This window comes from Schistocerca americana, chromosome 11, assembly GCF_021461395.2.
Source record: "Schistocerca americana isolate TAMUIC-IGC-003095 chromosome 11, iqSchAmer2.1, whole genome shotgun sequence".
NCBI lineage: Eukaryota > Metazoa > Arthropoda > Insecta > Orthoptera > Acrididae > Schistocerca > Schistocerca americana.
In genome coordinates this window covers 42,747,270-42,762,366 of record NC_060129.1, presented here as the reverse complement: position 1 = coordinate 42,762,366, position 15,097 = coordinate 42,747,270, and the positions used below count along the sequence as shown (strand labels likewise).

The 15,097-nt window shown below is 40.2% G+C and overlaps 1 protein-coding gene across 2 annotated transcripts in view; it reads right to left on the bottom strand.

Moving 5' to 3' along the window:
* The window catches only part of LOC124554161 (probable citrate synthase 2, mitochondrial), a 236,619-nt gene that overhangs the window by 25,834 nt on the left and 195,688 nt on the right, over positions 1-15,097 (bottom strand). For both annotated transcript variants that reach the window (XM_047128232.1, XM_047128231.1), the window contains exon 6: positions 1,397-1,529. In XM_047128232.1, coding sequence (XP_046984188.1) covers positions 1,397-1,529 — 133 coding nt within the window. The remainder of the gene's footprint in view (positions 1-1,396; positions 1,530-15,097) is intronic.

Here is a 15,097-nt window from a genome sequence, read left to right as displayed (position 1 = left end):
GGGGAGAGGGGTGGGGGGTATTACCTGAAAATTCGAGGTATGGGGAGGAAGATGACATCATAAGAGGCTTAAAAAATGAACAGTGAGTGGGTGGGATACTGTTTGAGCTACTTGCAATAACTGTTCTCTCCTCTCACCTGTACTTTAACAGCCATTTTTGAACACTGATAATTTGTATGTACTAATGTTAAATAATTAATGCACTTTCAAACATAAAGTATTTGAAATTTGTGAATTATAAACCTCAATAAAAGTTAAATACCAATGTAATTCCAATGTTACAGAGACAGAAATACCCAAGATTTTACAAAAATTGTTGAATTTTCCGAGATTTTTCCATGTAAAATGTAATTTCCTGAGAATGCCAGCTTTTCCAGAAGAGCAGCATCCTACTAGCCCTCTGAGTATTTCTCACATTTGTGTTTGTTCGGCACCTTAGACAGGCATAGAAATGTATTTTATATTATTATTACACCATTTACTGCATTCTAGTACAGCCCCACAGATCTGCACAAATACAGAGAATCAGCACTCGTCAATGAAGTTGTACATGTGGATACTGTCAACAAAATATGTTGCGAATAGTAGCAAAGGAGCAATAAATTAAAATGTCATACCTGATGCTGGCATTTTACTGCAAGAACAGTAAAAATGAAGTATGTAATAAACTTTTCCCCATTCATTTTGTGGGGGTGTCAGTGAGGAAAAGGTCAAATTGCATAAAGCTAGTAGGAATTTGTGAAGTGCTCTCATTCTCAAATAATGGATGAATAAAGTCCGGATAATTCCAACACTGAGTTATGCTCCCTCATGATGTGTATACAGTTTCTGATCTGGCTTATAGCATAAAAACTTACCTGTTAACGAGTAGATTACAAGGGCATTTTAAATTTTAAAATTCAGCCAAGAATTATATGAAATACCGAAATTCACATTTTTGTTCCCCTAGAAGCCGTCAGATAGGCAGCTGCAATCAGGACAGAGTTTAGCTGTTCAGTAGTATGTTTGTGTGTTGACACATAAAGAAAACCCGAAGATACTTTTGCAAGATATTTAGTCACCAATTTTACTTACTATTTTTACTGCATACTTCTGTAGAAGAGATACTCTTTGACAGTAACTGTTTTGACTCAAAAGATTATGCCATAGGACATAACTAAGTGAAAGTATGTGAATATACTAGCAATTACATTTGCAAGGCAACACAATCGGAGAAAGTTCTCAGCACAAAGGAGGCAAACATGACAATTTTGGTTTCATTACCTCACTGGCTAACCTCTGAAGGCCCCCCAAGTCTCTTTGCACAGTTTTACTTTTCCTCAAAAGTTTTTATCGTCCGAGATCACTTCACCAGTGTGGCCTAACTTTGCACTGCAAGAAGGAGAAAAGAACTTACCTCCTGGTTGGCGAGCCCGTGAAGAGGTCCCGCGAGGCCATTTATTCCGGCAGCGAAGGAGAGGTAAGGGTCGGACAGCGCCGACCCCACTAAGTGAACCGTGTGTGCACTCACGTTGCCACCCTCGTGGTCACTGCAATACAAAACCTTGCACGATTAGGCACCAGTTACAAGAACAGGAAATCCTGGTGAAAAATTTTAACGAATACACGGGCTAACTTCTACTTCATCTACATCGCTACTCTGTTAACCGCACTGAAATTCCTGGCAGAGGGCTTTATATCTCTCTCTGTGAGCTGCGATTTCCCTTATTTTACGAAGACGACCTTTTCTCTCTACGTAGGTCGATGTCGACGAAATATTTTCGCATTTGGAGGAGGAAGTTCACAATTGACATTTTGTGAGAACATCCTACCAAAATGAGAAATATCTGTTTTAATGATTTCCACCTCATATCTTATGTCACTGACATTATCTCTCCTATTTCAAGATTATAGGAAATGTCCAACTCTTCTTTGAACTTTCTCTATTTATTCCATTAATCTTATCTGGTAAGGATCCCGTACCGCACAGCACGAGCATAGTGTAGGCAGTCTCTTTAATAGACCTGTTGCATCTTCTTAAGTGTTCCACCATTAAAACACTATTTTCAGTTCGCCTTCTGCTCAACATTTTCTATGTGATCTATCCAATTTAAGTTGTTCGTAATTTTAATTATTAGATATTTAGTTGAATTAACAGCCTTAAATATGATTGATTTATCATGTAATCAAAGTTTAACAGATTCCTCTTAAGTGTGCATGTGGATGACCTCGCACTTTTCATTATTTAAGATCAACTGTGAATTTTCACGCCCTACAGGTATCTTATCTACATCTCTTGTGTGGAGGGAAGAGGAGAAGAAGAAGAAAGAAACAGAAAAGAAAGAATTAAAATGAAGCAAAATAAAGCACACATGCATGCACACTCGTGCACACAATTCAATTCTTAAATTGCCAAACACATTTTACATTCAAGGTAATCTTACTTATTAACAACACTATCTCATATGCTTATCCAAGACGTCTACAGGTTTTTAGAGGATCGAATTCTTTACTTTCATTATGTCTCTAGGTATATTCATGACATCTCTAAAATGTGTGTTGTACAATCACAAAATACCTTTTTATAAATCTGAAAGCTGGTTGAAATGAAAGCTGAATGGAATAGTTCTTTTATCATTTAAAGTGTATGTTGGGACAAGTAATGTAACTATGACTTTTGTAGCAATGAAAATAATCTATTACTGACAATATAATGTAACTGGTTAGATAAAAAATATACTCACCAAGTGGCAGCAGGAGAGCACACACATAGAAAGGTTTAACTTTTACAAGCTTTCGGACCTCTTGGCTCCTCCTCTTGGTAAAGAGTGGACGGGGAAGCAAGAGTAGTGAAGGAGTGACTCAAGAGGTTAAGGGAAAGGGGTAAAGTTCAGAACAGGCACCCAAAACCCCAGGTCAGGTGAGACAGACAGGATGGGATGAGAAGGAAGACTGATTGTTGGGGACGGCACTGGACGAGATTTGAAAATCAGAGCTCGAGGGTGGAAGACAGGGTAATATGCGAGACACAGATTACTACTAGAACATTGAGCACTAGAATTAATAAGAGTGAAAAGCTAAGTGCTTTGTATGAAGCAGAAGTGCATGGGGGAAATGGCAGAAGAGAGACAGGTTAAATTAAAGATGAAGGAAATGGGGTGAACAAAGGAGTAGTCACTGTTAATAAATGCTGAGACTCAAGGAATTAATGTGAAGACTAGATGGGTGGCGAGAACCGAGGACACGTTTCAGCATTAGTTCCCACCTGCAGAGCTCTGAAAAGTGCGGTGAAACAGGCACCGAAGACCTGACTGATTAACTAGGTGGTCGTCATGTCTATGCAAAAGGCCGAATAGTGTTTACATAACAGCTGGTCTATGACTTGTCATTTCACAGGTGGCTCTCCCTTTGATAGTATACGATTTGCCAGTTACAGGGCTGGAATAGGCGGTGATACGAGGGTGCACAGGGCAAGTCTCTCAGTGGGGACGGTAACAGGCTTGCAAGCGATACGATAGGGGAATGGGTGCAGAAGGAGCATAGAGTCTGACAAGGATATTGTCGAGATTGAGAGGGCAACGAAAAGTTACTTTAGGTGTGGTGGCAAAACCCCTGACAGTACGGATCTCATTTCAGGGCACAATTTTAGAAGTCACGGCCGTGCCAGAGTAGCTGATTAATACATTCAAGATCGGGATAATACTGAGTGCCAAGTGGTGTGCTCCTAAGTTTTTTTCTCGAGGGATCAGCAGTACCAGGATTGGATGTGATAACCCAGGAAATCTGCTTTTCACCTAGGCTGTTGGGATAATTACGTCCAGTGAAGGCTGAGGCGAGAGTGGTGGTGTATTGCTGGAAAGAGTCTGCATCTCAACAAATATATTTGCCGTGAATACCAAGGCTGTATGGGAAGAAACATTCGACATGGAAAGGATGGAAACTGCCAAAATGTAAATACCGTCAAACGGGGTGATTTCGGACACCGGGGTGAATTCGGACAGTTTGGCTTATTTGCTCTTTACCACCGCATAGAAACAAAGAGTTACTTATTTTAACGTCCGTGCGCCAGTTATTTTAAGCACAAGATTGCATTTACTGCTTTCCACAACTTTTACTTTGCTTCAATTGTTTCCTTAGGTGAATAACTGATTAACAGTCTCAGCATTAAAAATCCATGCATTATCGTAAAGTAGAAGCTTCCTATTGTTGTGCCGAGCGGGAAGTTATTGTAACCATAACTGTTGATGCGCTCAGTAGCTAACAGCATCGAGACAATTTCTGTACAAGTTTGTCGAGTTTCTCATGCAAGGTTATAAAATAACGACAGTTTTGTAAAATTGTGGTCTGTGTGGGGTGATTTCGGACAATGCCAAGAATGTATAAGAGCAGGAGAGGTGCTACAGTACGGTGTAATTATAACCCGGAACTTTTAGATAAAGCTGTTCGTGATATTCAGAAAGGTAAATTATCTTACAGAAAAGCATGCGATTTGTATGGTATACCTAAATCAATCCTACAAAATAAAGTGCAGGAAACACATCCGAAAAAAATGGGAGGACAGCCAGTGCTAAATAAAGGGGAAAAAGAAATGTTGAAGCAAGGTATTTTGAGGACTACACATTGGGGATTTCCCTTCACTAAATTAGATATTACATATTTAGTCGAAGGCAAACTCGATAAATCTGGCCGAAAAGAGAAGAAATTTCGTAATAATTTGCCAGAAGAAGAATGGGTGCATTTATTCCTCAAACGACAGTCAGAAGATATTTCTGTTTGCTTAAGCGAAAATATTAAACGAGCTTGTGCAGAAGTGAACAAAGAGACTGTTGAGATGGTTTTTTTTCCAATATCAGGGCAAAGCTGGAAAATCTCCCACCTAGAAACATGATCAAAGTGTAAAATGTCACCAAAATCAAATAAAAAGCATGTAGAATTTAAAAAAAGGCAGTAACTGTCCACATTTGCCCTCTATATACTGTAACTTCGGACAGGGATTTTAAAAAACACACGTGTCCGAAATCACCCCAATCTGTGGGGTGACTTCGGACACTTTAACTGCCTCATATAAATATACAAACACACACACCTTCTGGTTCTGGAATATTTTATTCGTTACACATATACCCTACCACTTCCATATCAATCAATTTAATGTAACAATATATACGAAACTTACAATCAAAGTAACTACAAAACAGTCTGAAATGACCCCATTTAACGGTACTGTTGTTTGTAGGTAGGTTTAATGTGGACAGAAGTGTGTAGTTAACCTTCGGTGAGAATGATACCACCACCAAGGTAAGTGGTACGGGATTCGGAATACGACCATGTGAAATTTAATTGCGAAGGTATTTAGAGATTCCACGAATTTTAACAGGTGAGCTTTGCCACAAGTCCATACAGTGAAGAGGTCATCAATGTATCTGAACCACCGAACGAGGGGCTGAAGCTTATCGATCCCAGATAAGCCCCCCCCTCCAAGCAACTCCTGAAAAGGTTGGTATAGGAAGGAGCCATCCCGGTTCCCATGGCCGTACCCCCTGATCTGTTTTTATGTCTGCCCCTCAAAGGTGAAGTAAATGCTGCTAAATATAAATTTTTTTTAAGGTGAGTAAGAAGGATTTCATAGGAAATGTTCAGCAGGGACAGACCACGTATGTGGAGGATGTCAGTATAGAGGAAGATGCCATCGATGGTGACAAACAAGGTGTGTGGCAGGTGTGGGATGGTCACGGATTTCAGACGATCTAGGAAACGGTTGGTACCTTTAATACAGGAGAGAAGTCTCTAGCATGGGTAGCAGGTGGTGTTGAACTAAGACAGATATACATTTGGTGGGTGCTTTGAAGCCAGGAACAATAGGACAGTCAGGATGATTGGGTTTGTGTATCTTAGGAAGAAGGTGAATGGTAGGGCTGCATGGTTTCAGTGGAATAAGAAGTTCTGCGGATTGAGGTATATGCCCGGGGCCTGAGATGTTTAGGAGGGATTGGAGGGAAGTTTGAATCACAGGGATGGGATCTTTATGGCAGATGCTATATGCAGAGGTGTCAAACACCTGGCATAGACCTTCACTAACATACTCCTGTTGGTGAAGTACCATAGTAAAAGATTCTTTGTTAGTATGATAATGAGAGAGTAATCAGGTTTTAGGGAATGCAAAGCCTGGAGTGCTGCAGAAGACAGTTGTACGGACACGAGAAAGGGTTGTGAAGCAATGCCGGATGTGACAAATAATTCTTAGGCTTGTCAAGTATGATTTTGAGGTAATGGTGGAGGATCAAGTTGGGACTGTGGTCCGAACCGTTCTATGTCAGGTTCGCTGTTGGAAAGGTTTTGGGATTGGGTTGCAAAGTGGTATTTCCAGTTGACATTACGTGTAAAAGAAAGTAGGTCCTTCACCAAAACAGCACGGTTAAATGTAGGTTTAGGGCTGAAAGTGAGATCCTCAAACAACACAGATCATTTAGGAGGGGAGAGTGCTTTGGACGAGAGGCGGAGAACACTGTACTGCTCTGAGCGATTCTTGTCATTACGAGTTATTACTGATCTGGGAGGCAGTGGTGAAGGCTGTGGGACCTTAAGGAGGTTGACCAAGCTTTGTAGGAGAGGGATGGTGGTTGATGGTGTGGCTGTGTGGGGAGCTGCAGAGGAACAGGAAGGGAAACACCACTGTTGAGGTAATTCAGGAAAAGGTGGGAAAGCTTTTTGAGGTGAAGTCTGGAACTTGATGCAGTCTGAAGCTGGCTTGGCTGATGATACCATCCAAGGAAATATGAGGGACAGATAACTGCAGGATTTTGTGGGAGGAGAGAAGTGGAAATCTGGTGGAGTAGAAGCTGACACATGGGGCATATAGGTCACAGATTAGTCGGGTAGGTGCAAGATCCTGACAAACTGTACAAGAGAGTAGTGTAAAGTAGGACGACGTCCACGAACAGGGACTTTATGTTAGGCTTTTGGGAATAACTCCATGGGGCCAGCAGGTTTCAAGAAACAGAATGTAGGACCTTCATTTTTATATTGCAAAAGCATGTTTTTGGAAACATCAGATTTAATATGTGATGAGGCTCATGATGGCAAGAGAGATCTTTATACGTACCAACAATGCATTCACCTTTGAGAGACGACAGCGAAACAGATCTGGGGTACTTCCATGCGAGCCAGGTTGGCTCCTTCCAAAGCCAACCTTTTCATGGGTTACTTGGAGGGGGCTTTCCTGGGACCCATAGGCTTTCAGTCCCTGGTTTGGTTTAGATACACTGATGACATATTTGCTATATGGACTTGTGCTGAGGCTGACCTGTTAAAATTTAAGGAACCTCTAAAAATCTTCTCCCAATTAAATTTCATCTAGTCTTATTCCAAATCTCATCCACTTTTCTCAGTGTCGATCTCATCCTCATCGAGGTCAGCTACACACTTCTGACTACATTAAACCTACCAAACAAAGAAACAACATTACTTACATTTTGACGATTGCCATCCTCCCCGTGTTAAACATTCCCTCCCGTACAGCCTTGGCATCTGAGACAAATGCAGATTCCCTACAGCAACACACCACTACTCTCAACTAAGCCTTCACTGGACATAATTATCCTAATGACCTAGTTCAAAATCTGGTTTCCTGGGCCATCACCTATTCGAACTGTGTAACTGGCAAAACATATACCGTCAAATGGGGCGATTTCGGACAGTTTTGTCGTTATTTGGCTTGTAACTTTTGTATATATTGTTGGATTAAATTGATTTTTATGGAAGTGGTAGGGTATATGTGTAACAAATAAAATATCCCATAACCAGAAAGTGTGTGTGTAGGTATATTTATCTGAGGCAATTAAATAAAGTGTCCGACGTCATGCCATGGATCGGGGTGATTTCGGACAAGTGTTTTTTTAAATCCCTGTCCGAAGTTACAGTATATAGAGGGCGAATTCCGACAGTTACTGCCTTTTATTTGATTTTGGTGACCTTTTACACATGGTGGGAGATTTTCCAGCTTTCCCTTGATACTGGAGAAAAACATCTTAACAGTCTCTTTGTTCACTTCTGCATGAGCTTGTTTAATATTTTCGCTCAAGCGATCGGAAAGATCTTCTGACTGTCGTTTGCGGAATCCTGGCAGATTATTACGAAATTTCTTCTCTTTTCGGCCAGATTTATCAAGGTAGCCTTTAAATAAATATCTAATATTCAATTTAGTGAAGCGAAATCCCCACTGTGCAGCCCTCAAGATACACCCCCCACCCCTCCCCCCCCTCCTCCTCCTCCTCCTCCATTTTCTTCATTTAGCACTGGCTGTTTTTTTCAGACATGCTTCCTGCAATTTATTTTGTAGGGTATACCATACAAATCACACACTTTTCTGTACAATAATTTACCTCTCTGAATATCGCGAACCGCTTTTAAGTTCTAGGTCATAATTACTCCGTACCGTAGCACATCTCCTGCTCTTATACGTTCTTGGCATTGTCCGAAATCATCCCACACAGTACACAGTTTTACAAAACCTGTCATTTTATAACCTTGCACGAGAAACTTGACAAACTTGTACAGAAATTGTCTCGATGCTGTTAGCTACTGAGCGCATCGGCAATTACGGTTACAATAACTTCCCACTCGGCGCAACAATAGGAAGTTTCCACTTTACAATAATGCACGGATTCTTAACACTGAGACTGTTCATCAATTATTCACCTAGGGAAACAATTGATGTAAAATAATAGTTGTGGAAAGCGACTAAACACTGTTTGGCCTTTAACATTGGCACAACTACCACAAAATTATCAATTAGGATGAATGGGCATAGGCAGAAGGTGTGTACTGGCAACACACAATATCCTGTTGCAGAGCATGCTCTACAATGTGACAGTCGTGACCTCCATGCCCATTTCACCACACACGCCATACGGATTCTTCTCCCAGGCACCACTTTCTCAGAACCCTACACCTGGGAGCTAGCACTACAACATGTCCTCAGTTCTCACCAGCCACAGACCCCTTAATTTATGTTAATTCCTTGTGTCTCAGCATTTCTTCACAGTAACTACTCCTTTCTTCACTCCACTTTAGTTGTCTAAATCTTTCATTTTCTCACCTATCCATATTCTGCCATCCCCCCCCTCACACGTCTGCTACGTACAATGCACTTAGCTTTTTCACTCTTATTAACTTATGCACGATGTTTTAGTAGTAGTCTCTGTGTCATATATTACCATTCCTTCCATCTTTGAGCTCTCAGGTTTTCAAATTTCATCTCTCAAGTCTCTTTCTTTCACCACTCTTCCTTCCCCCCTTCAACACTCTGCCAGGAGGAGGAACCACAGGCTCCGAAACCTTCTAAAACTGTGTGTGTGTGTGTGTGTGTGTGTGTGTGTGTGTGTGTGTGTGTGTGTGTGTGTGTGTGTGTCATCATATCAATTGAAATATGAATACGAAAACAAAGATGAGGTGACTTACCGAACAAAAGCGCTGGCAGGTCGATAGACACACAAACAAACACAAACACACACACAAAATTCAAGCTTTCGCAACAAACTGTTGCCTCATCAGGAAAGAGGGAAGGAGAGGGGAAGACGAAAGGAAGTGGGTTTTAAGGGAGAGGGTAAGGAGTCATTCCAATCCTGGGAGCGGAAAGACTTACCTTAGGGGGAAAAAAGGACGGGTATACACTCGCGCGCACACACACACACACACACACACATATCCATCCACACATACAGACACAAGCAGACATATTTCTGCTTGTGTCTGTATGTGTGGATGGATATGTGCGTGTGTGCGAGTGTATACCTGTCCTTTTTTCCCCCTAAGGTAAGTCTTTCCGCTCCCGGGATTGGAATGACTCCTTACCCTCTCCCTTAAAACCCACTTCCTTTCGTCTTCCCCTCTCCTTCTCTCTTTCCTGATGAGGCAACAGTTTGTTGCGAAAGCTTGAATTTTGTGTGTGTGTTTGTGTTTGTTTGTGTGTCTATCGACCTGCCAGCGCTTTTGTTCGGTAAGTCACCTCATCTTTGTTTTTATATATAATTTTTCCCACGTGGAATGTTTCCTTCCATTATATTGAAATATGAATACGATTTGACATAAAAATGTTGTGACCACACTAAATTTTGTGAAGTGTTCAAAATTTACGTCAAACATTAAACTTATCAGTAAAAAAATTTCGTATTTAAGTTTTTTAGCTAGACTAATTTCAAGATCTAAAACTTCAGCTGTTTCTTTTGGCTTTTCTATGATCATTCTTTTCAATTTTGAGCTCTTCTTTCCTGAACTGCTCTTTCACGACTAGCCACTTCCATTAGATTTCTTCTTTTTTGAGGCTTCTGCTCTTTTTGATGAATTCTTCACAGCTAATATCATTTATTGTGTAACTGCCATATTTAGTTGTTTCTTGCTATTAAGTAAAGCGCCTAACAATTGTATTGCATTGTAATTGCTTCTCTCTGCAAAATTTTTATCTTCTGTGATTTGAGCTGAAAGTTCTTTGTTAACAGCAAAGCCTCTCAATGGCAGCATTTCTCTCAAATATTCTGCACGAACTTGAAGTCTTGGTTTGCATTTTGCAAAAAATTCATCAGAAAGTAATCAAGTTTGTCCTTAGTAGTCAACTGTGAGTTATTCTTCAGAATATTAAAAAAGTGAAGTATTCTCTCTTCACTACATAAGTAGTGACAAATTCTTCCAGTTCAATTGTCATTCTAGAATTTCTCAGAATGGAGCTCTGCCTAATTTTAAGGATTGCTGGATACAAGATTTTGGTGATAGCACCAATTTGCTACTCCCTTCTAAAACCGCACCTGGCCGACACAAAAAATTCAAGACCAACCACTCAGCTTTATTACTTTTTCACGACTTATTACCAATTGACACCCTGCTATATGAGGGCCACTTAGTAAGTGCCTCTGCATTTTCTTCATAGTGTGCACCACAGTACAAAATTTAATAATAATACTGACTTTCTCTTCTATTGAATTTTAGTGGTACATGACATTTCTGCCACCTTGATCACTTTCAAGTAATTTTCTCCTGTCTAAAAATGTGCAATAATTATGCTTCAAAATGAAAACTTAATGGTTTGACAGTTTTATTAAATGGTTATGTGGTCAAACCAACAAGAAAAATTTCAAAAGCTGTCATCTTAATGCATAGGGCACACTTTTCTACTGCAGAAAACTACTTTAAAATGGCCTAGAAGACAGAAACTAGCAATGTGCCAATAAAATAAATACAACAGAAGTGAAAAATGACACATTCTTAAAACTGTCTTTAGTTAAGCAGTACAGCTTAATGTGCTCACCTGCCACCAGAGGCCACTGTTCTCTCCACTTGCAGCAGTTCTCCATCAGCCATAAGCTCTTGCAAATTTAACATGGCTGCACCAGTGAAGAACAGTCTACCATAATCCATCTGTAGTGGTCCGAGTGTGTACCACGAGGTGAAATTCACTTAAGACTTTCAGCACAGCACAGCACTTTGCCACAACAAAGTGTTTACCAGTGGATTGAACAATTAAAAATAGACTGCACAACCATGAAGGACAAGGAAAGACCAGAGCGTCCAGTCACATCCAGTACTGATGATAACATCGAGCAAGCCCATTACCCCATTTTTAATAACTGACTGGTCACTGTTTATGAAGTGGCAAACCCAGTGCACCAAAATACAGTTATGCACACAAAATCGTCCGTAAGAGACAACTTTCGTAAAGTCTGTGTAAGAATGAGTCACGAAACAACTACGTAAAGAGCACAAGTGGGACCACATGAATCTGTCAGAGCTAGTGGACTGTCTAGCTAATGAAGATGAAATTTTTTAAAAATCCTCAGTGAAGTTGAAACAAACATGTTGAACCAGAGAACAAATGTTGGAGCACAGAATTGAAACATGTCTGATCTCCAGCCAAAAAAAAAATTCAAATTATTCCACAGAATTTTAAAGAAACACCAAGATCTACTGTCACTATTATGTGCAACCACATACTACCACCCACACTGTTCGAACTCGTCTGAATGTGTACGTTAATATGTTGTAGCATCCTCTGTATTCCTCATGTAACACTGGAAAATTTCAGTTTGGTCCACTTAAACACTGTCTGAAAGGCCACCAATTTATTCTTACAGGGAAGGAAGTGGTTGCATAAGTCACTTGCAGCTCAAAAGAGGGGAGGGAGAGGAAGAAAACTGTGGAGAAATTATGAGAATCTTTGGAAACGTGTAGAATGGACTAAGTGCACTGAAAAGCAGAGTGACTACGTCATTGTCAACTTTGCACCATTTTAATAAATTAGGAAAATGCTGTGCAGAAGTTTTTCCTTCTACATTGCACTGAAGAAACAGGATAAATTAAGACTGTTGAAAGGCCTGCAACAGCTCTTAAGTTCTGCAGTCACACGGAAGCATTGTTATTAGGAAATGGGAGTTGTATGAACCAATATTAAACATCCTGCTCTTGTAGCCCTAAAAACTCTTCAATGACAGTTAAATGTAGTAAACAAAATGGGCATACGGTATGAGTGACCAATGACAACAGCAAAGCACTCTGAAATCATTCTCAACTTAGTCAGGTAGGCAGTCATTTGTATTCATGTACACTGAAATATAAATTGTCCATCTACATTCAATGTGCACATATGAGAAAAACATTTATTTTTACAATATTTGGCTCTACTGTCAGCCTCCTTACTCAAAAAAACACGTGCTTTTCACAAATGTGTTCCCCGCCAGTGTAAGTAAAACTGTCCTCAACAATGAGTTGGTCTCAATCTTTATGTGGTACATAGGTGGCACACACAATACACAATTTGTCAAGTTTGAGACAATAATACAATTTACACACATTCCTACCTTGAAATAAAAATTTAATATATGTTTCATATTGACAACGTAACTAAGAACAAGGAATTACAGCTTGAAGCAATAAGTATGGTTAAGAATGATGAACTACATTAATTGTGATAGTGCTGCAAAATCTGACAGAGTAGAAGTAGTGGTCAAGAAAATACTGTTTCCGTTTCACTTTGAACATACCTGTTTCCGAAAGGATGGAATGTAGTTATATGGGACAATTCCAATATGGTATACAAGTCCTATTCAAGCTTTTATACTTACTGAACTGATACGTAGGTTATGAGTCTGCAAAATTTGTGGTTATCTACTTCGTGAATGAAGCAGCACTTTCTGAATGCAAAACAAAAAGTATCTGCACGAAACAACAAGTGCACCAAGTTAAAGCAGCACAGAGGGCATCACAGATACTGAAAGAAACTGAACTGGGAGACTGTTCAAGATTACATATAAACTTTCTCGGGAAAGTCTCTTACATTTCAAGAACTGGGTTTAACTGACGACTCTAGAAGGATACTACAAACCCCTACGTATCTCTCACACGGGAACTGCGAGGATAAGATCAGAATAATTACAACATGCACACAGGCATTCGAACACACATTTTTCCCACACTACATACATGAACAGAACAGGAAGAAGCCCTAATAAATGGTACAATGGGATGTACCCTCTGCCATGCACCTCATTGTGATTTGCAACGTATATATGTAGATGTGGATGCAGATACCACAAAGATTCAAACCAACCTTAATGTTGAGAACAGGCTTACTCAGGTACTGGTAGGGGAAACTGATTTGTGAACAGCACACGTTTTCCGCAAGGATGTCAATAGTAGGGCCAAGTATTTGAAAAATAAAATTATTTCCTCATAAATTTACATTTAAGAAAAAAAGGACAATTTATACCTGGTTCCATCACATTAACACAGAGGGCAGGTGGCCGCAGAAGCAGTGGAAGACACAAAGCTTGTCTAGGTATGTAGAAAACAGTGTAGTCATTATTATAATGCATTACTGGAGTGATTTATCTGAAGCCAGAAAGGGCACATTCCTCGGCTTTCGGACCTAGGGTGGCAGCAAGTCCAAAGCGGCCAAGTTCATCTTCCGTTCACGTGCCACGGTGATTAAAGTATTCTGTGCTCAGCAAATCCAGTGTCGAGGCAATTGTGACCCATCACGCGGCACAGCTCACAAGTAAATGACGGCTGTCGAGATGTGTGCGGGCAAGTCGACACGGAAGTGTCGAGCAGCTGACATAAAAGAGTGATATATAAGACAAACAAAAAACAGACTTTGTTCAGGTTGGGAATAAGTGTTCTCATTTGAAGACTGATTCAAATGAAGATGTTTCTAGTGACGACTGTGTGTTCTAATTGTTTTTACAGAGTAACACCAATGATGATGCAGATTTTGCACCAATAGAGGTGGAATTAAATACCCTGAATCAGTCAACTACAGAGGTAGATTTAAGTCCTGTTAAGAAACCGTGGTCAGTGAAGTTGAGTCATACGCTCTATGCATCAAGAAAGCACAGAGAAATTATTAAAGCTATTGATCAATACCTCACAGCAAAACTGACCACACTCTTCAAAGTAGAAATTCCATCTTCAGAAGAAAATGAACCAAAGCACTCTTGCACTTTTTGCCAGGAATTTTTCACAAATATCAATTCAGCTGTTGAATATTGTGCATCCTACAGTGAAAAGGTGCAAGACTTAACTATTACTCCAGAGACTTTTGAACCACGTTCCAACAGTATCAAAGTACATGGCAGACAAATCAAGAAATGTGTGCTCTGTAAGAGGAGTCTCTGGAAGACCAGATCCTCTCATGGTCAAACTGTGGAAGCTGCTCTAGTTCAAGTAGTGCAGACATTTTATCTGGAAGATAAATGGGACTGTTCCCGCCTGAGTGCCAACAAGAAAGACACTATAACTGCCAACAGTTTAAGGTCTAAAAGTTGGGAAACTTAAGAGGTACATGACCTGCAGTATTACAGAAACTTTTGCAATTCATAAGAGCAACTATACAACTTCACACACGGGAGGACAATTTTATGCATTACGACCTGAGTGGGTAGTTCCACACCCACCTGGAGGTGTATGTGCCTACTGCACAAATTTTGAACTTTTTGTGGCAACTTTGAAGAACTTACTGGAGCACATGACATATGACACCTCGGTTGGGCGTGTGAAGTCATTCGTAGTCTGTGACAAAGTGAGACACTTGTTTGTTTCATGTAGTGACTGCCCTGGAAAGGGAGAAGTGTCT